General features: G+C 43.8%; 2 protein-coding genes across 8 annotated transcripts in view; one reads left to right on the forward strand and one right to left on the reverse strand.

The window, feature by feature from the left end:
- BRPF3 (bromodomain and PHD finger containing 3) overlaps positions 1 to 7,806 on the forward strand; it is a 48,102-nt gene extending 40,296 nt beyond the window's left edge. For all 6 annotated transcript variants that reach the window (XM_048497109.1, XM_048497110.1, XM_048497111.1 and 3 more), the window contains 3 exons: positions 2,413 to 2,510; positions 4,526 to 4,680; positions 5,400 to 7,806. In XM_048497109.1, the coding sequence (XP_048353066.1) occupies positions 2,413 to 2,510; positions 4,526 to 4,680; positions 5,400 to 5,583 (437 nt within the window). In that variant the 3' untranslated portion in view covers positions 5,584 to 7,806. The remainder of the gene's footprint in view (positions 1 to 2,412; positions 2,511 to 4,525; positions 4,681 to 5,399) is intronic.
- Positions 7,807 to 8,766: 960 nt separating this feature from the next.
- Positions 8,767 to 23,331, reverse strand: part of ARMC12 (armadillo repeat containing 12) — a 37,081-nt gene continuing 22,516 nt past the window's right edge. The window contains exons 2-7 of one of the 2 annotated variants that reach the window (XM_048497115.1): positions 18,320 to 18,404; positions 15,662 to 15,816; positions 13,738 to 13,872; positions 10,502 to 10,675; positions 10,322 to 10,393; positions 8,767 to 9,225 (exon numbers count right to left, since the gene is read on the reverse strand). In XM_048497115.1, the coding sequence (XP_048353072.1) occupies positions 8,848 to 9,225; positions 10,322 to 10,393; positions 10,502 to 10,675; positions 13,738 to 13,872; positions 15,662 to 15,816; positions 18,320 to 18,404 (999 nt within the window). In that variant the 3' untranslated portion in view covers positions 8,767 to 8,847. The remainder of the gene's footprint in view (positions 9,226 to 10,321; positions 10,394 to 10,501; positions 10,676 to 13,737; positions 13,873 to 15,661; positions 15,817 to 18,319; positions 18,405 to 23,331) is intronic. The other variant, XM_048497116.1, reaches the window with a different exon arrangement.

Here is a 23,331-nt window from a genome sequence, read left to right on the forward strand (position 1 = left end):
GTTGAGAATCTGTTAAAGTAGGAGAGACAAAATAGAGAAGGATGTGGAAAACTGGTCTTAAGAACATAAGAAAGAGCCTGCTGGATCAGACCAGAGTCCATCTAGTCCAGCACTCTGCTACTCACAGTGGCCCACCAGATGCCTTTGGGAGATCACATGCAGGATGTGAAAGCAATGGCCTTCTGCTGCTGCTGCTGCTGCTGCTGCTGCTCCCGAGCACCTGGTCTGCTAAGGCATTTCCAATCTCAGTTCAAGGAGGATAAAGATTGGTAGCCATAGATCAACTTCTCCTCCATAAATCTGTCCAAGCCCTTTTTAAAGCTATCCAGGTTAGCGGCCATCACCACCTCCTGTGGCAGCATATTGCAAACACCAATCACACGTTACATGAAGAAATGTTTCCTTTTATTAGTCCTAATTCTTCCCCCCCAGCATTTTCAATGTATGCCCCCTAGTTTTAGTATTGTGAGAAAGAGAGAAAAATTTCTCTCTGTTAACATTTTCTACCCCATGGATAATTTTATAGACTTCAATCATATCCCCCCATAGATGTCTCCTCTCCAAACTCAAAAGTCCCAAACGCTGCAGCCTCTCCTCATAAGGAAGGTGCTTCAGTCCCTCAATCATCCTCATTGTCCTTCTCTGCACTTTTTCTATCTCTTCGATACCCTTTTTGAGATGTGGTGACCAGAACTGAACACAGTACTCCAACTGCAGTCTTCTTAGGCCATGGGCAAGGACGTAGGTAAGCGGGGGGGTTTCTCAGGTTCAAACCCCCCCCCCATTCATGTCCGAAGCTCCGCCTACCCGTTTGTGGGTTTAAAAAACATTTTTAGTGTTTGTTTGTTTTTAGCTTCAGGGGGCGCATTGTTTAGCCTAGCAGCACCAAACTTTCAGGGATTGTTTAGGGGACTCTCCTGATGATACTGCCCAGGTTTGGTGAGGTTTGGTTCAGAGAGTCCACAGTTATGGACTCCCAAAGGGGGTGCCCCAACCTCCATTGTTTCCAATGGGAGCTAATAGAAGATGGGGGCTACACATTTGAGGGTCCATAACTTTGGCCCCCATGAACCAAACCTCACCAAACCTGGGAGGTATCATCAGGAGAGTCTCTTACTGATACCACCCAGATTTTGTGAAGTTTGGTCCAGGGGGTCCAAAGCTATGGACTCCCAAAGGGAGCTAATAGGAGATGGAGGCTACACCTTTGAGGGTCCATAACTTTGGACCCCCTGAACCAAACTTCACCAAACCTGGGTGGTATCATTAGGAGAGTCTCCTAAAGAAACCCGAAAGTTTGGTGCTTCTAGCTTAACAATTGCACCCCTGACAGCAGGCACCCCCCAATTTCCCCAGATTCTCCTTTCAAATCCACCCCCTTCAGCATGGATTTAAAGGGAGAATCTGAGGTCCTCAGTTTAGAAGAAGAAGAAGAGTTTGGATTTATATCCCCCCTTTCTTTCCTGTAGGAGACTCAAAGGAGCTTACAATCTCCTTGCCCTTCCCCCCTCACAACAAACACCCTGTGAAGTGGGTAGGGCTGAGAGAGCTCCAAAAAGCTGTGACTAGCCCAAGGTCACCCTGCTGGCATGTGTGGGAGCGCACAGGCTAATCGGAATTCCCCGATAAGCCTCCACAGCTCAAGCGGCATAGCAGGGAATCAAACCTGGTTCCTCCAGATTAGAATGCACCTGCTGTTAACCACTAGGCCACATTGAAAGTGATGCTGTTTCAGGGTGGGGGATAATCCACCCCAAAATAGCATCACTTTCAGTGTTGTTTAACTGAGGACCCCAGATTCTCTCTTTAAGGTGGATTTAAAAGGAGAATTTGGGCTCTCTAGTTTAAACACCATTGAAAGTAATGCTGTTTGGGAGTGGATTTAAGCATCACGGCGGCTGGGGGGGGCGGCGCAAAACTCAGATTTTGCATCGGGCTCCATTTTCCCTGTAAGCCTCTGCCCAGAGGGGAGGGCAGAAAGAACTGCTGGCTGGGAGCCCAGCTGGTGGGGGTCAGGGGAGGGCAGGGCAGGGGAGTCTGCCGTCCCGGCCTCAGAGAGCTGCTTTTATAAGCGCTAGGCCGGGGGCGGGGCTTGGGGAGGCGTGGCCATGCCCTAGGGGCGGGTGGGGTGTGACCCCCCCGAAACCCCCCATAACAAGTCTATACCTACGTCCCTGGCCATAGGACCTTGTAGAATCCTGCGGGGAGAGATTGAGTAGAATTTCCTAATTGTGTATCTTTCCCTTGTGATTGCTTGTAAATCCCTATTTTGTTCATTATTTATGTTGAAATTCAGAGCAGAAGTGATACCTTGGATAGGATGATCCTCACCTTCATGCTCATAACACTTAAGCCGTGGATTCCAGCTCCTTTCAAGGAAGTTTCTAAGTCTGTTTTATTGTGACTTCTTAGGTAGAAATCTATTGATGTCCTTTGAGGAGCAAACTGAACTAGAACCACTGGAGCTTGTGTGGGCAAAGTGTCGTGGCTATCCTTCTTACCCTGCACTGGTATGTATCCTTGATTTGCAGACTGCCTTCTTTCTGTGGACAACACACTGTTGGCCTAGTATCTCGTGCTTATATTTTAATTCAGTTAGTCGAGAAAAGAAGACGTTCTTGGACGAAGTCATGCACTCCCTTCCGGAGTGACTGGATGGTGGTTGTGTGAAACAGGATGTTGGACTGGATGGACTACTGGTCTAATCCAGTATTGCTCATCTATGATTAGATTACTAATGTCCAGGTGGGGCCTGGAGAGCTCCCACTGTTGCAACTAATCTCCAGACAATAGTTATCAGTTCCCCTGGAGAAAATGGCTGTGTTGGAGGGCTAGCGAACCCGTCCGCTTCTGCCCTTGCTCTGAAGAGCCCAAAGGATCTCAAGGATCATCTCATCCAACCCCTTGCACAATGCAAGAACATAAGAACTAGCCTGCTGGATCAGACCAGAGTCCATCTAGTCCAGCACTCTGCTACTCGCAGTGGCCCACCAGGTGCCTTTGGGAGCTCACATGCAGGAGGTGAAAGCAATGGCCTTCTGCTGCTGCTGCTGCTCCTGAGCACCTGGTCTGCTAAGGCATTCGCAATCTGAGATCAAGGAGGATCAAGATTGGTAGCCATAAATCGACTTCTCCTCCATAAATCTGTCCAAGCCCTTTTTAAAGCTATCCAGGTTAGTGGCCATCACAACCTCCTGTGGCAGCATGTTCCAAACACCAATCACACAACTGTATACAGGTTGTTTCATCTTTGGTGATGGTGGAGGCCACATTATCTCAGCTAAGAGTTTCTGCCTGTAATCTTCTATATAGATCACAAGTTCTTGCCAGCCTTCACTAAGGCATTCAGGTGTTTCTTTTCAGATTAATCACAGGGAGCAATCCTAAACAAGCTACTTGGAAACAGGTCTCATTTTAAACTATGAGGCTTACTCCCAGGAATATTCTATGAGGCCAATTCCCAGGATTGCAGACATAAATTAGTTAAACTATGTTATCAGAGCTTATCTTTCTGTGTTTGGAAATGTGGATGCAAGTAGCTGTTCAAATAATATCATCTCATGTACATTGTCATTTTGTCTATTTTTGAAAAATGACATGTCTGTTTGATGGGGGGAAAGTTGTGGCCCATTATGTCTGCCAAAACTGACTGCTTTATTATCTGTCAGGCCACTAAACTGTCATTGGTCTGGCAGTGAAAATGGTGGGTATAATTTTGATCCAGTAAATATAAATTAGGAGGGCTAGCCAGGAATCAATAACTTGCAGCTGAATGAAACTATTTAGCATGAGAAAAAACTGGGTCATCTGGATGGCACTGTTCCTAAACTTGGGCATGGGTTCTTGGGCATGTTCCTGCACTTTCATAAAATATTAGTTGTCCTAAATAATGATTTTACAAAAATAATATACTTGACCTATTGTAGAATTAGTTCAGTACTAGAAAATAGAGAAAGGGATATCAAATGTTCTTTTGACAGCTGGAGGGTTAGAAGAGGTGGGCGGAGGGACGTCAGACAGAAAATATCTTTGCCTTGCGTGTTTTCTTCCATGTTACTTTAAATTACAAGGTTGGACAAATTGAAATGTAGAGTACAAATAAGCTGTGATCGCTGCACAGTTGTTCCAGGCTTTTACTGATTTTTTTTGCTTAAAAGACTTCTAGTCATAACATCTCTAGGCTCTGCCTTGCTGTGCATATTAAATAATTAGTAATGTTTTGCTTTGCTCCCACTAACACATTTCTTTTTATAATTCTCTTGGCTCTGTACTACATCCAATGTAAATGCTTGGATGCTCTGTGTAAATGCTCAAACATGTTAGTTTAATTGCATTTTAAATCAAGAAATCCCATTTCACCACCATAGATTACATGCTTATCCCCCCCCCCCCACACACACACACAGACATCCCAGTGTCCTCAGGCTCTACAAAATAGGCCTGTGTTTTTAGACTGAATTTTTAAGCTCTGTGGTTAGTTGTGAGTCTCCAGAATCTTACAGCTGTTGTTTGTCTGTATTTGCAGATAATTGATCCTGAGATGCCCCGAGAGGGGCTCCTTCACAACGGAGTCCCAATCCCCGTTCCCCCTCTGGAAGTATTGAAGCTCGGGGAGCAGAAACAGGCAGAAGCTGGAGAAAAGCTTTTCCTTGTCCTTTTCTTTGATAACAAGAGGACATGGTGAGTGAATGGGAACAGATGAAAGGGAAAAACTTTTTTTTATTCTATAGAGTGTCAGGAAGTTATTTTGATTAACTTACTGATGCGAATACAGGCTTGAACCCTGCCTAGAATTTCTACAGATGTTAAGAGTGATTTTTGCCCATTCCCCACTCCCACAGAATACCTCTGAGTCCCCATCCCCAACTACTTCCCCCAGGAGCAAGACAGGGGAGTGTTTTGGGCTTTCACAAAAGCAGGGGTTGCCAAAAATTGCCCTCTTCCTTTTATGTGTTGAAATTCAAGCCTTAAAACACTAGAAAAGTATTGGGGGGCTGGGGGGAATCCTGGAGAGTGTAGCCAGGGGGGCAAACCTTCCTTCCTTGAGTGGTTGATGTCAAGATTTTCTTGTGGCCATGTGAGGCAAAATCATTGCACAACTTTCTTTTTGAAGAGCATACATGTCACATTCTGTTCAGCAGAAACACTGATGTGTCTTAAGAGCTTCCTTTCTAGTTAAAATAAATAATAATGCAAATGTTTACCCCTTTACCCCTTTTGCTCCCCTTGGTGCCAAATGTGTGTGCATTTTGAATAGTTAGGATGGTGTGTGCAGTTTTGGAGACTAGTTTCCCATCTGTAGTTTATAGCAATGTCTGAATCCAGTCTTAGGCTCAGACTCATGGAAAACATATTCTGTACATTCTCAATAATGTCTCATACTTGTTCTTAAACTGCAGGCAGTGGCTTCCGCGGGACAAAGTTTTCCCTCTTGGAGTAGATGATACAGTGGATAAACTAAAGATGATGGAAGGACGGAAAACCAGCATCCGCAAATCTGTCCAGGTGGCTTATGACCGGGCCATGATTCATATGAGTCGAGTCCGGGGAGACCATCCTTTTGTCACGCCAAATTATCTGTAGGGACTGAAACAACCTGCTCTGCCCTCCCTTTTCACCCCAATAATAATGTCTGCCTCTATAGGAACTGTGGCAGATGTGCACTGATCAGTTGGATCAGTAGGGTTCTTCCACTCCGTTGTGTGTTTTTTTAAATGTTCGTAGGAGAGATGCACTTTTCCTAGCTATAGGAAAAGCTCCTGTAAAGTTCCTGGAATGTGCCAAAAGTCTGTCTGGTTTCTTTCTGTCAATGACGAGCCAGCAGAAGAGGAAGTAAAGGAGTGGTCTGACCAGCCGGAAGATGTCAGGAGTGGCTGTACTGTAATGCCTTGGCCCTGTCAGAATCTTAGATCAGGTTATAAGTGAAAAGGAAAGCTGAACTCATTTGCTGAGTGGAACTGAAGCCACCCGGGTGTCTTGGGTTTTCAGTCTTCAGCAAGTCCTGAAGAATTTTCTGGAGCCCACCAGCAGTGAAAACAGCCCCACTATAGAAGACTCATGTGTGCCAAATTAACAGTAATATTCATCATGCTTTTCCCATGTCATTTTTTAAAGCTTTGATTTGCCTCACTGCATCTATGCATTTATAACCTAGGTTTTTTTAATCTCATGCCCAGGTTTAAATATGTTATATGTTTTCAGGTTCAATCTAACCAACAGAAAAATATAAAGAAAATGTTTTAGTGAGTTCTCACTTTTCCACATATATGCTTATATTGCAGAGCTTTAAATGTGAAAAAGAAATATCTATTAAATTAAAATGTGTGTGATTAAGTTTTTGGAGTAAGGATTTTTTTGCTTTGTTTTTTTTGCACTTCAGTTCAATAATTTGGGAGCTTCAGCTTCTGGTCAGTACATTACTAAAACTGGGCAAAACAGTGTTTTCAAACGTCTTTCAGAAAGCATCTAATTTGCTACAACAGCTTCATTTGATAGTTAACAGTTGAGGAAAACAACCTGTATCCATGGACCCAATGTGAAGGCGTTGCTTACAGATCTCTGAGCAGTGGCTGCCCCGTTCACATCACTCTCTCTGTGATGCATAAATCTTGATGGTTGCTGGATGCAGGATCAACCTCTTGCCCATTTAGAGAAGGTAATACATATATACACACTTGTTTCCATTGCCCATAGTGGGACTGGGGGAGGGGCTGTTACATGCCTAGCTACATGTACAGAACTTTTTCCAGATCTGAGTGATGCAGTCCCTGCTTGCCTTGAGTGCCATATGTACAGTGAAGTGTGCAGCTTTGGATAGGGGCATCTGCATCAAACTACAACTCCTCTTTACCCAGAAAATCTTCCTAATCTTTTGTTTTCTGTCTCCTTTCTCACCTTAATATATTGCAGTTTCCTACTTCATTTTCCCATAAGCGCTCCACTCTCCATTTCCCTGCTCTATGAGTCTCCATTATTGAGATCTGATGTACCTTAGATTTTTTCTTTTTAAATATTATGAACCAAAGTGCAGAATAAGATTGTAATTTGAATAAATCGTCATTTTTCTTTGCAATTTAATATGTTATTATTTTATTTTTTCATATTAAAAAGATAGTGGAACAAAAAATTTAAAAAATGGGAGGGGGAAATCACTGCCATTTCTGTGTGGTCTACTTTTTTTTTAGAAGTACCACACCTTATATATTGGGATACATCTTATATACAACCACACTTTATGGAAAATATCTGTAACATATGAAGAAGGTGAATAAGAATCTTTTTTTAAAGTCAGTAATGCCTAAAGTGTGTGGCTACAGAAGGAACTTATGTACATAGTTGTAAAATACAGTTCTAAATTATTCAGGCCAATTGTTACCATTCTTAAAGTCCTCAGTTATGTTGCTGGGTCTTTTGTATGCACACAGTGTAATTAATTTAAAGCAACATACACTTTTCCCAGGTTGTAGCTCAGCTGTGGACTTGTGACCTGTGTATAACTGTTTTAAGAACTTGCATTTGACTTTTATTTCACGTTTTTAAGATTGCATTTTAAGGATTTGAATTGGCTAATTATCCTGCTGTTGCTATGGGACCTAAACGTGACCTGTCAATCTGCTGTAAAGCACAGATGGCTCTATTTATTGTAGAAAGTGAGTTTATTTGCTTTCTAGAACTGTTTATATCAGATCGTATAAGAGATAATAAAATTCTATGCTTGTAAAGAAAAAAAATGCTAATTTTACCTACTATAATCTGACTGTCCGAAACTATATTTTCTCTCTGAGAAATAAATGTTCTAATGTAAAACACTGGCTGAATTGTCTTGATATGGGTATACTCTCTGCTTGATATTTGGGTTGTGAAAACTAAGTTATTAACAATTTTCAGAAATTCTACAGTGATTTATTATCATTAATTATTATTAGTAATTAAATTTAATAAACTGCGCCCCCCCCCCCCCTCCCCAGACCTACAACAATTGGCACTGGGGTATAAATTCCCTCTTGTTTTATTGGGAGGCCAGGATCATACTGACATAGGCATTATGGCATCTGTCCGACAGGGTGGAAGATTTTGTAGGATCTGCTAATGAAACAGAGATTGACTCATTCAGATTTTGGTTGTAGAGCTGGTGTACCATTAGATTTTCCAGCAACTAATTCCTTTTGATTTGAGCCCTGGTGGAAGATTTTATTGACAACTCCTGAAACAATTTAGGGACCAAGAGACACAACAATACAGTCTTGTGCAGGTGCCATAGGAATGTATACTCTTGAGGCACCGTAGCCAACATGACTGCTGTATGCATTCCCATCAGTTTCACTGGTCCTACCGATTATTCAAAGAGTGTGGGAGCAGAAATCATCCTGAAGGCACCATATTGACTAAGTTAGTTGAAAGACTGAAAAGTAGTGAGGGACTGTAGGTCAGCTGTAGAGCATCTGCTTTACATACAGAAGGTCTAGGCTCAATCACAGGCACCTCCAATTAAAAGGTAACGTGAAAGCTCTCTTCCTGAGATGCTGGATAACTGCTGTCAGTCAGAGTAGACAATGTTGATCTTTATAAATGATATGCCTACCACTTCAGCCATTGCCTAGGAAAATTCTTATTACAGTAAACCTATTAATTCTCTTAGGTGCAGAAAACTTTCTGCTGTTTTTTTTCTGGGCTATAGACTAACCTGGCAATCATCCTGGAGGCATAATTTCAATGCCTGTTTTTTTAAAAAAGACCATTTCAACTGGTAGAGACACACCACATCACTTCTTCCCCAGAGCCATTTATTAATATCTTTGCCTTATTCTGATTGAAATAATTTACTTATCTCTTCAGTTCTGCAAGGGTTCAACACTGAGACAATCTGGATTCAGCAACAGTAGTATTGCCAATAGAGTCAAATAGGAAGCTACTGAGGCTAGAATCAGTTTCACTGACAATAGATATCTCTGTGTCTGTACTTAGCTGGAGTTTCAAGATGACCCTGCAGGCCTGGATTTGTACTTCTTCCTCAGGGTGAATGATAAGAGAGAGAAGGCAGTCAGACAGACGTGAATCTTCTCCAAAGAGGACCTCGTGAAGGGACAACTCATTGTACTGCCAATTCACTGACTGGTAGTGTGGAGTCAGACGTCCCTCACTTAGCCGTTCCACAAACACCAGCATCTCAAAGAGGAGGTTTCCAGGATGGGAAGGTTGGAAGAGATTCAGGAATTCAGCTTGCACCTTAGAAAAGGACAACAGCAGGACCAGCATAATGACTCACAACTTCAGGCAGCTGCCCAAGTCCACATAGCCATTGGTGACCCCTGAAAGGCTGCAGGACAGAAAAAGCCACCTCTTCTGCATGGATTCTTTGGGTGTCAGTTGTGGGATTTGGCCCCGTTTGAGAGGCCTGCACACTCTTTTCCCTGTCCTATCCATGATGCTGATTCAATGGCAATCCCCCGCCCCCTCCTCAATATTAGTTACATGATTGAGACCCTTTTCTCTCATGGGAGTTTCAGTTTGATCCTACTGCTTAATTGCAGAAGGAGGCTGGATCTCCTGAGGAGACCCTCCACTGTATATTACCCATCTCCTCTCAACCTGGAGTCAGCATGTGGCAGAATGGATGGCTCGAGTCTAGTGTCTGGCAGAAGTGAAAAGAAGAAAACTTGTACCAACCAGGCTACAATAATTACTTCAAAAATTTTGTCTCCCACTGGAGTAGCAATTTACTTATAAGTAACCAAAATAATTTTACAACACAACAACAAGATTAGGCAGATTCTAGGTAAGTAACTGGCCTCGTTATACTTCAAGGCTGTTAAAGGCAGGTCAAGGTTTTTCAAAAGTACAATAGTGCTTATAATCAAGGAGGACAGCGCTCTGCAATTAGTTTTTTCTTATGCTTCTTGAAATGTCCTGAAGAAAGTCCTGATGCTTTGGTTGTGTACCTTCCCCTTTTGCATAGCATGGAGGAATCTAGTGTCTGGCCAGCAGAGAGCAACTGTTATTCAATGGTTGAACATCTGCATTGCATGCAGAAGATCCCCAGGTTCAATCCCAGCATCTCCAGTTAAAAAGTTCACAGAACAGCTGATGTGAAAAACCTCTGGAGCACTGCTGATCTTGAAAGACCAAGGAGGGCAGGTTCATGTGTGTGTATGTTTTTAGTGCAGTCAGCCACAGATCCCAAACACCAGCAAGGACAAATGTGTTGTTCATAGTGCACCTCCTTTTCTGCAGCAGATTTCTAAAATCTAGTCTAGCCTTACCCTCCTTTTTGGCCTGTTGCTGCTCTCTTTCCTGTCTGTGGAGGCAGGATGGTAGTTCTTACCTGGCAGTTCATGATGCTGTACAATAGATCTTCCTTCTGGGCTAGCATGCTAAGAAACTTTAGAACCTGCACCTAAAAAAGAGAGGAGAGGATGTGAATATATTTTGTCAGTACAATTGAATGCCTTGTTTTGGTTTCCAGTGATGACCTCAAAGGATGATAGTGCAAGAGTCTCCCTACCTGGGCCGCAGGACTCCCCAACTGCAGTATGTCCATCAAGGAAGGCATAAGCTTTTTGAGCAGCGAATGAGCTTGAGCTGGCAACTGCAGTCCATTCAGCAGCCTCAACCCAGCAATGTGCATATCGTTATCCCAGAAGCTGGCGATCATTTCAAGAATTTTGGGGACAAATTCCTGCAAATCAGAGAAGTATTTGATAGTTTTGAACCCAGTTCCTGAGCATCATGAATAATACATGTCACCACACACGGCATTCAACCCAGCACAAAATTTTACTTCTGAAAACCTTGTTTGCCATCTTTTCTCTTTGATGGTTTCCAAGGTCAGGTATTCATATTACTTAGTTTTACCCTTCAGTTTGGCAAGAATGAGCGTTTCTACTCTAACCTTCATATGCATGGTGAATTGACATGTATCACCATTTTGAAAAAAAGATCAGAACCTGAACACTTGCCAAATATGATAAATCTCAAACCTCACAAAGTATGGGACACATTTAGAGGAGCTGTGCGTAAAATGCAAGGCACAAGTCAAGTAGAGGGGATCTCTACAAAGTGAAATTGCCCTCAGAATCTGGCTGGATTAACTGGAGAAGGTGGCTGACAGATGCAAGGGCCCAAGAGCCTGTGCAAGGGGTACAATAACAGGGCCTGGGTTCCCAGGGGACAGGTTTGAGCAGCACATAGATTTCTCCGAAGAGACAGAACTGATTTTTTTCTAAATACAAATAAATGGGAATAGGGGAGTAGAGGAAATCAGTGGACAACTGCCCTCAAACTGCAGCTGTGGCTCCAAAGTTGGAAAGAGAAGGTGCAGCCAAAAGGAGGATGCCAGTGGTGAGACAGGGTCTTTTCACTTTCCCCCTTACCTTAAAAAAAACCCATGGTACGTTTTTGGTAAGTAGACCACATTTCCATTGGACCTTCTGCAAATTGCTGGTTTCTGCCCATAATCCCTTCCTTAACTTAGTGGTGTGTCCACTCTCAGCCTGCTGTCTCCTCCTTTCTCAGATCCCACCTTGCTGTTCAATTATTATTAATATTATTTGCAATCCTAGTTAAAATCAATGTATAGGATTTCATGTGTACAAAATAGACATTTGGGGTTACACGGCCTGTGGTCAAATAGCACTGATTTTGTAGCCTTAAAGCAAACTAATACTTGCTCTTCCTCATGACTTCCAGCATCTGCCTCTGTACTTCCTTCATATAGCTTTCCTCCCTTAGATTCAACCCCTCCTCTCACCAAAACAGTCTAAATTTTTGAATGGCTATGAATAGAACAAACTAAAGAGATTAAGCGACAGAAGGCAATTTTCTACCATTTATCCTGTATGAGCTTACTGTCTTGGAGAACAGACATAGTTTTGTTCCATGGGATAACCAGACGTCTATACCAACTGCAACTAGTATCTTGTTTGTTTATACCTTGTGCTATTGAAATTCTGCTAAGCCAGGCTCAAGACAGTTCAGAATGATGTAAACCTTTGCAAAGGCTTTTTTATAGGCACCTTTTTCTCCTTTTGCATAATGAATGCTTATTCATTTCCCAATTGCTCAACATGACCTGAATATATCCTCCTACACAGTAGTGCTTTTGTTCTGGGAATATTTCATTTTCTAGGAGCTCAGGGTGCAATGTTTCATACTTGGGAAAATGAAAGGCTTCCTCCATTCATTACTCATTTGAACATGATAGTGACTGAAAGAACACCCAAGGCTGATGTTGTCTATTCAGGGCATAAGTCAGGGGTGTCCAACTCTGGTGCCCCAGATGTTCATGGACTACGATTCCCATCAGTCCTCAATTGGCCATGTTGGCAGGGACTGATGGGAATCGTAGTCCATGAACATCTGGGGCATCAGAGTTGGACACCCCTGGCATAAGTCATGACCTCTCCAATCCCATGATCAGTGGTGGGATTCAGCAGGTTCACACCACTTTGGCAGAAACGGTTGTTAAAATGGTGCTTGTTAATCAACCAGTTGTTAAGTTATTTGAATCCCACCACTGCCCGTGATCGTGACATTTTTTAAATCTTTTGTTTTGTGGGATTTTTTAAAGGAAATCCTTTGCCAGCTGTGCTCTCTGCCTCTGAACAATGCAGAAACAGACTGGAGCAAGAAAAAGGGCAGCAAGTGTGGCTTCCTTTCTGCTCTGCCCCAATCTGAGCTTGCCTATCCCCCACCTCCGCATCTAGTATGTGTGGGTGGTATACAGTGCTTTTGTCATAGAAGAGGCACTTTTTTGCAACAGCACCCGTGCCTATTTTCTGAGAGCAAATTGTGCCCTCTAGAGATGCCAAATCCATTGCTTAGAACTGTACCCACACTGCTTCCTCTTTGCTGCTGTCTAACAATACAAAAAGGTAATTCTTTTTATTATATTTTCTCTTTGATATGACTGTTAACTGCTTCATGAGCCTGGAAGGACTGAGAGTGCAGAACATAAATGCTTGAGATTTTTTTTTAAATAAAAAGAAAAGTTCATTTTTCTTTTCTTCTTACGGACCAGTGGGATAGGAACTGTGCGTTGGCACGTTATCGCAAACCACACTCTAATGTATTGTCTCTTCTTCTAATATTCAAAACAAGTTTTATATGAAAGAGATAAAGATTGGGATCTTTGACTTCTATAAAAGCTAATTAGCAGTGCCAGGAGGCAGCTTTGAAGACTGGGGAGGGGGTCACTGGGTAGGAGAGTGTTTAATCCTTTCTTCCCATGCATCTTCCAAATGTTCCGTCAAAGCTTCAGATCTCTGTGGGGAAAAGAAAGGCACAAAACCATGACTTAGTTTTCCCTATACAGAGCAAGTGGCAGCTTTAGAGGGGCACTTTAAACCAGTGAAGAATCATTGGAGTAAAGGGTTCAAAGTAATCACATGGTGCTACTAATCAGCTTCTAAAAAATAAACTGGAAAAATCCTAATCGGGGATCTTTCATGATTCAACTGTTTTGGTGTGAAGGTTGAGTTCATGGGGGTGTATTCATCGCTCAGTGCCTGCGTGGTTTTCTCAGAAAGCAGTCATAAATCAAATCACATTCACAGCACTTCCCAGCAGTCCCTTAGACCCAAAGCTTTTCAACAGACCCAGTTCACACATTCAGCTGTAAGTCATCCAAAGGTGAGACACAGAAATATGCATTATTGAATGATGTACAAGAATGTATGAATCAACTCTTATAAACAGTAAAAAGCCTGATCTAAATGAACAATGATTGCAGCAAAGATTCACCTGATTTTTGATTTTAAACTTCCAGATGCCAGCAAAGGCCTTGAGGGCATTGAGAGTCTGAATCCTGATCCCCATGTCTTGATCATCCAGGAATGAGGCCACTTGTACAATGTCATCATAAGTACAGGCAGACGCCTGGAGAAGCAGACCATAGAAAGAAGGTGATATGGTTGTAGTGAAACACCAAGCACAATCTCATTCATTTCCAAACAATACTGTCATCTGTCAAATCCAACTTGATCCCATAGTTCCAATCCCAGCTAATTCAGGGTTTTCAAAGCAAAGACTTTCAAAGTTTGCCATTGCCAGCCTCTGTTTGTGACCCTGGACTTCCTTGGTGGTCTGCCATCCAAATACTGATCAGGGCCAACCCTTCTTAGCTTCTGAATCGGATGAGATCAGGTTACCCTCTTAACCACTTAACACTTTATGGTTAAGCAAATGGTTAACTTTGGATGAACCATTAAGTTTCTAGATCTTCTGAATTTAGGAGAGAGACTGAAAATAATTTTATAAGAAAGTTCAAGAACCAATTCCATGATCATAAATTGATTGTATCATGATTTTATTGTCTTAATGACTGTCCATAGACAAGGAGTACACACAAAACTGTCCAGTTATATGTAGTTATCTGCCCAGGGTCTGCCCTTGTCCCCAGGTGCCACTAACCTGGTCATGTGGAGGGCGCAAAATTGGCCCCCCACGTGACTAGGTCCAGCGCGAAGACGACGAGGCAGCAGGAAGTCCTGCTGCTTCATCGTCTTCGGGTTCTCTCAGCATTGTTATTGATGTGGGTGGGGTCAAGGATGCCTGAGGACACCACCACCCCTTCCCCAGGCTTCCGGGATCCAGGAGCCTGGCTTCTGCCCTCCCCTCTGGGGAGAGCAGAAGAGACTGCGGTCCTCCATGACGCGCTTTTATAAGAACTGAGGCTAAGGGCGGGGCTTGGGGCACAGGGGAGGGCAGAAGCTGGGCTGCCAGGCTCTGGGAGCCCGGGGGAGGGGGGTGGCGTGGAGGCGGAGCCCCACCCCCAGGCACAGTAGGGGGCGTGCCCGGAGAGAATTTGTTATTATGCAATATGCAGATTATTGGCCATGCTGGCAGAAGCTGATGGGAACTGTAATCCATGAACATCTGGAGAGCTGCAGGTTGCAGGCATATCATATAACCATACGCCTCTGGTTATATGATACCTTCTCGTTCAGGGGTCTGCAACCAGCAGATCTCCAGATGTTCATGGACTACAATTCCCATGCTGGCAGGGGCTGATGGGATTTGTAGTCCATGAACATTTGGAGAGCCACAGGTTGCAGACCCCTGTTCTAGTTGTTAATACATTATATTAAGAGGCACTTTTTCTAATATTTATTAGAAAAAAGTAATACATTTTCTTCTCAGATACTTGCACCTCCTTTTGCAGCAATTGGCTAAGGTGTGTCACTCATGCCAGCAGACCCGTGCTTTTAAAATGCGAGCCAGCCAGTTGAGTGAAAGTCAGGAGGGAGGTGAGATTTCAAGCACAAAGGAGATTGCAGTGAACCCTTCTCCTGCCCAGCATGGCTCTCTGTTTTCCATTCCCCAGTGGGCATTCTTCCTCCAAGGGAGAAGTAATGGGAGAAAAGCTGCTGAGGAGGGGGCTGTGGGAGCAAGTGAAACAGAAATTGGGGAAGGGGGGAACAGCTGCCAATCACGGCAGACAATACTGACCTTAATTGACCAGTAATTTGACTCAATGTAAAGTTGCTTCATGTGTTTATTGGCAGACTTATGTTTAAAAACGCAGGCCTGTTACCAATCCAGTTTATTGGGATCCTGTAGAGCAAGCTTTAAGGATCCAGGGATTGAGTTCAGCTGCTTCACCTGCCTGACTACCTCTCTTGCTTTTCCAGACCATGTCATGTGTGTTGCAATTCTGAATTCTCACCTCCTTGTCTAGTAAGTAAACACACCGTGTGATGCCATGGAGAACCATTTTCTTGGCATAGTCATCCAGCTTTGGATGTAGGGAAAGGAGGAGTCCCCTGAGCTCTCCAGAGTCACTCACAGCTGCATTTTGAATCTGCTGCTCTACGGCAAGTCCTGGCAATAGAAGAAGGAAAGGAAAGGGGTATTGAAAATGTCAAGAGAGTAAAAAGAAAGATGGCTGTGAACTTTAAACTGGCAATGAATACCACATGCACAGAAACAAATAAAAGTGCCCAACGTGCTCTGATAAGGCAATAATTTGATGCATTCTTCTCTTTCAACAAATTGCTCTCTTAGAGTTTTGGCTCTTACAAGTAATATAATGCCAGCTGCAAGATCAGCCACTTGGGAATATCTGATATTTAACTCACAGCCATTCACATTTCATTAAGCAGATTGTCTCACTGCAGAGATTAAAAAAAGAAGTCAGCCTTTGAGCACATGCTGAGTAGGAATTAAAAGACCCTGGAATTATGATGCAGACCCTGCAGGCCCTGGAATTATGATTATTATTTATTCCATTTATAAACCACTCACCCTGTCAGATGGGCTTAGAGTGGTGAATATCAGTAAGTTAAACAATTAAAATCAACAACATAAAATTCCCATTTTGATGGCACCCATCCATTTACCCATCCAGCGGGGGGTGGGACAACAGCAATAACCTAATAACAACCAAAAGAAGAAGAAAAAGAGAGGAGAGGCCATCTGAGTTGGAATACCATTGCTACCCACAACTGTAGGTGTGGTGGAACAACTCTGTCTTGCAGGCCCTGCAGAGCTGTGATAGATCCCACAGGGTCTCACTCTCACTGGACAGAGAATTTCACCAGGCTGGGGCCAGAGCTGAAAAGTCTTTGGTCCTGGTCAAGGACAGCTGAACAGTTTTTGGGCCAGGGATGTCCAGAAGATTATTTGTTGAACATAATGCTCTCTGAAGGGTATATCAGGGAAGGCAGTCCTGCAGATTTGTTGGTCCCAGACCATTTAGGGTTTTAAAGATTAATACCAACATGTTGAATTTGATTTGGTACTTGCGGTCCCCCCAGGTCCTGAAGAAATAAGGCCAGTCATTTTAAGGCTGTGCCCTGAATTCCAGCATATGAATATACCCTCTTCTGAACAGTTTCTTGTTCAGTCACAACCAATTCTAGAATATCTCTCTATCCCCTCTTACTCACTGGATAAAGGAATTGGCTTTTGCTTGTAGGGAGGGCTCTTGATCCCTGCCATGATGGTCTTAGCCACTAAATAGACAGTGCCAGCTGCTGTAGCCATAGTTACCACATTTTTTGTGGTTACCATTTCTAAATACTTCATCTCTTTGCCTAAAATTCCCATGGATCCAGATCAAGAAGGCCCTCCAGTGGAAACACTAGACTGCTCACTACATGGTTTGTGATGTCACCAGATTCTATTATGACATTTGCAGCATACCATCCGTGGGTTCTCCTGTTCTGTTGACATGAGTGCAGGGGGTCACTCTTTTTTATTTTATTTTTATTTATTATTTAGTTTTCTATACCGCCCTATCCCCAGGGGGCTCTGGGCAGTGTACAACATAAAATTCCATCATAATTACAAGCAAACAAAAGGAGAAAAAACTAGATACCAATAGTTTACACATCATATAGGCTCCAACAATTATAAAATGGGATCATTGAATCCCTTTAAAATTCCCTTAAAAACAGTGGTTAATTCAATGAAAGGCGTCCAGCGAAACCCATTTTTAAAACTCTCCCCAAGAGAGAGGGAAAGGTGGGTCCCATAGATGGTAAGGGACCCCTAGCATGGCGGAGCAAACAAAAGGGGGGACTTCACTCAGCGGCTGGTCTCTCCAAAGGCCCAGTGGAACAACTCAGTCTTACAGGTCCTGCGGAACTCACCGAGATTCCGCAGGGCCTGGACAGCTGGAGGAAGAGTGTTCCACCAGGCTGAACGCAGAGGCCGAGCAGGGACGTATGGGGTAATGCGGTCCCGAAGGTACGAGGGTCCCAGGCCACGTAAGGCCTTAAAGGTCTTACCCACACCTTGAAGACGATTCGGAACTCGACTGGAAGCCAATGCAGACGGTGCAACACAGGCTGGATATGGTCACGAAAGGCGCCTCCTGTGAGCAACCGAGCCTCTGCGTGTTGAACCAGCCTTAACCTCCGAATCAAACCAAGGGAAGGCCTGCGTAGAGCGAGTTACAATAGTCTAGCCTAACGGTGACCATTGCATGGATCACAGTGGCTAGGTCTGCTTGGGAGAGGAAGGGAGCCAACCGCCGGGCCTGGCGAAGATGAAAAAACACAGACCGGGTCGTAAGGGCCACCTGGGTCTCCATTGAAAGAGACGAATCCAGGTGGGCCCCCCAGGCTGCGGACTCTCACCTTCACCTGTAAAATGGACACAGGTGCTGTTCTTTCCTATGTAAGGATAAGAACTGGGAAGACCAAAGTTGATGAACAGAGGAGAATGAGCTATCCCAGGATTAATTATTTTTCTTTTAAGTTTATCATCTTACGGCACTGGAAAAACCCATTTATATGCAAGTACATTCTAATGAATTGCACAGAACAAGAAGTATTAACAGTTTTTTAATTTATTACAATATATGAAAAGCTGGTCCAACCTCTTTGCCACACTTCAGTATGACTCAGGCCAGAGTTGTGAAGAAGAGTAACTGTAACCCGATACTTCACAGTTCCTACTGAATTCTGTGGAGAAAGTAAATGATTGCAACATGAGACACACAGGGAAAGGGAGAAACCTGCCTACTTGGGTCTTGCAGAAGCAGGGCTTCATTCCCACTCCAACAGAGTTCCCCAAATATAACATTTTATTTTCTCCCATTGAAGTGAATGGATGTCATTCACTCTTATGAGCACAAAGTATGTTTTCCACTTGAAAACGCTATTATTGTAGGAAAAAATCTTTCCCCCAGCTGTAATGCTCAGGGTCCATCAAGAACTCACATGGGGATGAACAATGTGTATGATCCCTGTGAAGTTGGGGTGCACCTTCCAACAATAATGGGTATTTAATTGGTCACAGAAGCATAAGGTAGGATGTATATCATAGTTGATGCCTAGAGAGACCTGCACTTGGACTCGGTGACCTCCAAGGTCTTTTCCAACCCTAACATTCTATGATTCAACATCCATCTTTTGATTATACCCCAGTAAGGTATAATACCATCAAGTCAATTTTCTCCAGATGAACTGATCTCCATCACCCAGATCAGTTTTAATCCCAGGAAATCTCCAGCCAGCCACCACTTAGAGGTTGCAGCCATAACTGCATGCCATTGGGAAGGCTTCCAACTCTTGAAATATAAAATATCTGGTACTTGGGCAGGGCCAGGAGACAGAGAGTCCTCAAAGTCAGAGCTTGATGAAGGACTGGGGACTGCACCGGAAAGGAGAACTTATATACTGGTACAACAAATCAATAGATGTAAGGCTGCAAGAATTATAAAGCACACTTGACTCTGCAGCTCCTAAGATTGCCACCCTTTCAGAACAACAACCCTCCTTCCAGAAATTCTAGGCTCAGCCTTTCTCTGCTTTCTATGGTGTGGAATAAACCTTCTGTGTATAGCACTACACACGCATTAGGCATTTGCTCATTCTTCAGAACTCAAGCAAATGTTAAAACAGTGTGTGTGGAATCTTCAGATTGATGTACTGACAAACAAAACTCCACAACGAGTTTGAAAAGCTGTGTTGCAGGAACAGCAAGTTGATCCCAGGGCGGCCCAGAGACAATCAACAGCCCCAGGTGGTGCTGAGCAAACGAGGCTTTTTTATTTCAACCATATTGCTTGAACCATTAAATGTATTATCTTCCCTTTCTTTGGATCCCTCCGAAGGGTTGCCAGGTTCCCCCAGCCACTGATGGGGGATGGTGGGGGGGTAGAGTTGCCAGATTCAGGCTGGGAAACTATTGGAGATGGAACCTGAGGATGACAGGGACTACAGTGATGTGCCATGGAGTTTACCCTTCAAAGCATCCATCTTCTCCTGGGAAACTGATCTCTGTAGTCTGGAGATAAGCTGTAATTCTGGGACATTCCCAGGTCCCCCATAGAGGCTGGCTTTCAGTGCAGTAACTTACCAGAACTGAGGGTATAGTTCTGGAATGGCTATGAAAAAGAGGAGAATTTGGAGTGATATGTTTTTGATCAGCAAACAATACAACCGTCCTACCTGCAGGTGGCAACCCAACAATATGTTTCATGTTCTTTGCAACTGGAACTGGCCCCAACTGTGCAGTCCCCTCCTGGCCTGTGTGGCACTGCACAGGTGGATAGATCCCTCAAAGGCTCATGTTCCTTGTTCCTAAAGACATGTACTTTGGAAATCCACTTAATTTTGGGAAGCCTACTAGGATTTAATACTTGCACATTAAAAAAGGATTATATGATGATTGCATAAAGAATAGTGTTTATAGCTTAGGAATGCATTAAAATTATGCCCAATTTTCCCCTACCCCTTCAATAAATGAGAGCATATGCATATTTTAAAGAGCTGCACCATTTAGGAAATGGTAGGTTGTGGGTAGATTCTCATAGAGATCTTTTCATTTATTTGTACAAATGGTTTCACACCATTCCAAGTCACAGGGTGGTAGCAAAACATTGCACAACAGAAATCTAAAATGTCCAGTTGATGTACAATTAGTACAGTTAAATCTTAATAGTGGCTTAAAAATAAAACAGCCTCTCAGAAATGTTTACTGGCTTGGCTCCCAAAAGCCAGACATACTGAAAGTCTGGCAGATCTCCAGGGAGTTCCACTAAAAATGCTTCTCTGCATGCCCTAATTACTCTTATTTGATGCAAGCACAGTAGCCTCAAGAGGGCACTCTTAGTTTAGTCTTGAAAACCACAGTAGGGCATAACAGTGTTGGCAGATAGATTCCCTTTCCATCTTTCTCAATGAGAATTGGTTGGACAAGGTTGTTTGGAGTTTGACAAAAGTGGCATCTCTAAATTGCTCCTGGAAGGATACAAGAAATAAAGTGGCTGTTATGGTTTGCCCCAGTTCCACTGGGGCAGATGTTTCAAATGGCAAGGAGTCCTGCCCAGTCCCTGTGATTGCTAAGGTGCAACCCATCTGAGTACTCTGCAAACAGACCCCCTGATCCTACCAATGATCCTGCCAAGGGAACCAGTTGTGAACCCTTCGCCCAGTGAGCCAACGTACTGGGAACCACTGCACCCCTTTTGGCAATTTCTGATTACCTGGAGCTACTGCAGGAACCCTGGCAAGACCCATTGAAGTCCCCCACCCCATGCTGGCCCAGAACTTCAGGATTAAAGACAGTGGAGGACCAGGGCAGAGACAAGGACCTAGTGAAAGAACACACAACAATCAGCCCAGTGTCTGGCTCCCTGCAATCTCTCTAAGGAGGAAGATAAGGTGTTGTAGTTCTTTACAGAAGCCTGGACCTCATCCAGGCCATTCAAAAGGCAGGGAATGGATTCTAGCTTCTTATATAAGCCTGTAGAAGTTTGACAGCTTTGCTGCTTCAGCAGTTTCCATAAGGCCTTGTTCCTGTTGTCTCGATGTCTGCCCACTTACCTCCGTCCTGCTTTGTGCCTATTCTGCCTTACTCATGTCTGCCTCACAGCCTGCCTGCTCACCTTGACTCCTGCTGCCTGTAGGCTTCAAAGCAGGACAGCAGCACAGGCGCAAAGGAGTCCCTGCAGTGACTGGCTCTAAGCTCCATTTTATAGGGAGGACCTGTGGCTCGAAGGTGGAGCACCTGCCTTGTATACAAAAGGTCTCTGTTTCAAGGTCTCTGGCCTGAGACCTTGAAGAGCTCCTGCTGGTGAAAGCCCAGTACAGAATTTGCAGCTACCACAGGTACATTTTACTCCAGTTAGAGTTACAACTCCTTGTGAAGTATGGGACAAGAAGAAACGTATTCACATCTATTCAACCAAAAGATGTGAGAGTTTGTTCAGTTTTGGGGAGCTGATTTTCAAAGGAGGGAGTGTAGAAGGCTCAGAGAATTGCAGCACCCTGCTGTGAAACATTGAAGCAGTGATGCCACAAGACGAACTCAAAATAAAAGGCACAAAACACAAAATAGTGACCAGGATTCATTTTGAGGGGCCAATGTTTAAGAAAATCCTAAACAAACAGTGGATTTTATATAGTGGATCTCTCGACTCGCTCATCCTAAAAGTGTTGTCAGTCAGTGAAGAATTTTCTAAACCCTTCATTCATTTGAAGGAGCCCATTCACAAGGAGGATTTTCTCCATGAAATCCACAAGTATGCGGTTAAAGAACATGTAACACAAACACTGAAGTCAAAGAGCAAAATGAGGAGAAGAAAATGGGAACAGGTCAGGAAGCTGATAAAACAAGACACTTCACAATAATACAAAATAGCATGAAACATTTGGATTCCAGTTTTGATTGGCTCTCCTCTGCCATTCCACATATCAGTGTCAGGTCCCTGTGCACCATGGCAGAAGCCTCAGATGGTGAGTCTGCAGAGGAAGAGGCTGTAGCAGGGCCATTAGGGACCCACAGCATGGCAGGAGCCTCAGATATGAAGTCTGGAGTAGAGGAGGCTGTGGCTGGGCCATCAAAGGTCCAGCCAACTCACACAGACTTAGAGCCTGAGCTTCCAGTAGTGGGCACAGGATCAGGGCCAGGAGATCAGGAAACTCCTGAGGAAGCAACCCCTAGATTGGAAACTGCTAACCCAAAGCTACTGCCAGATCCCAGCTCTGTTCTTCCCCAGTACCCAGTTGTTCCGTCAGGGGACAGCCCATCAGCTCCTGCACCCCCAGGGTCACCTGAACTCCGGGAACAATGATGAAGGCAGCTGTGGAGCCACCTACAGGAGTGGAGGTGCAGCAGCAGGTTGGCAACCTTAGAGCAAGCGAGGAGAAACAGGGAGTCCTTGCAGGAACCAGACTAAAGGAGTGCAGCTGGGGGAGGTTGGCAATGAGTGGGAAGGCCATTCTGTTGGCAGTTAGTGGGAAGACCATTCTGTACATAAGGCTGTAGGAAGAAGGTTGCAGTGTGGCAGCAATGTTGTTTTGGAATGAGTGAGCCTTTGCTTGTGTTGATCCTTGCCTTGGACTAAATAAACAGTGAAGTACCGGACTGCTGTCTTGACTCCTGCTTGGTGGGGTCTGGGCTACGGCAATCACTGACATTATCAATAAGAAGAAAAAAGAAAAGTCAATTGCCTCACAAACTAGTCTTGGGACTATTCAGATAGTCTGGTTTTTCTTGCCCTCCAAGGGTGGTGGCGAAACATGAGACAATCGATGGCTGCCAAAATTGATGGACTATCAGCAGAGTTAGAAGCTGTATCTGACAAATCACTCTTTGCTGAAATTAAACTTCCCAACCAAATGCAATGCTTCTGGAAATCAGTAAAAAGAGGCTTATGTTCTTTCAATGTCACCATTTTCTTTAATGCAACTATAAAACCTGCATTTGCTAAAACTGTACCATTGTCGGATAGTATCTATGTGTAACTGCTTAAAAAAAATCAACATTCTTTCCTTGTTCTTTTCTTTATGACTTCACATGGTTTGTAGATAATTAGGCTTCCCCTGTCACCCTGGTACCATGAGAAAAAGAGTTACATCCGTTATCTCATGGGGCAGGAAG

This window comes from Sphaerodactylus townsendi, linkage group LG05, assembly GCF_021028975.2.
Source record: "Sphaerodactylus townsendi isolate TG3544 linkage group LG05, MPM_Stown_v2.3, whole genome shotgun sequence".
Classification (NCBI taxonomy): Eukaryota; Metazoa; Chordata; class Lepidosauria; order Squamata; family Sphaerodactylidae; genus Sphaerodactylus; species Sphaerodactylus townsendi.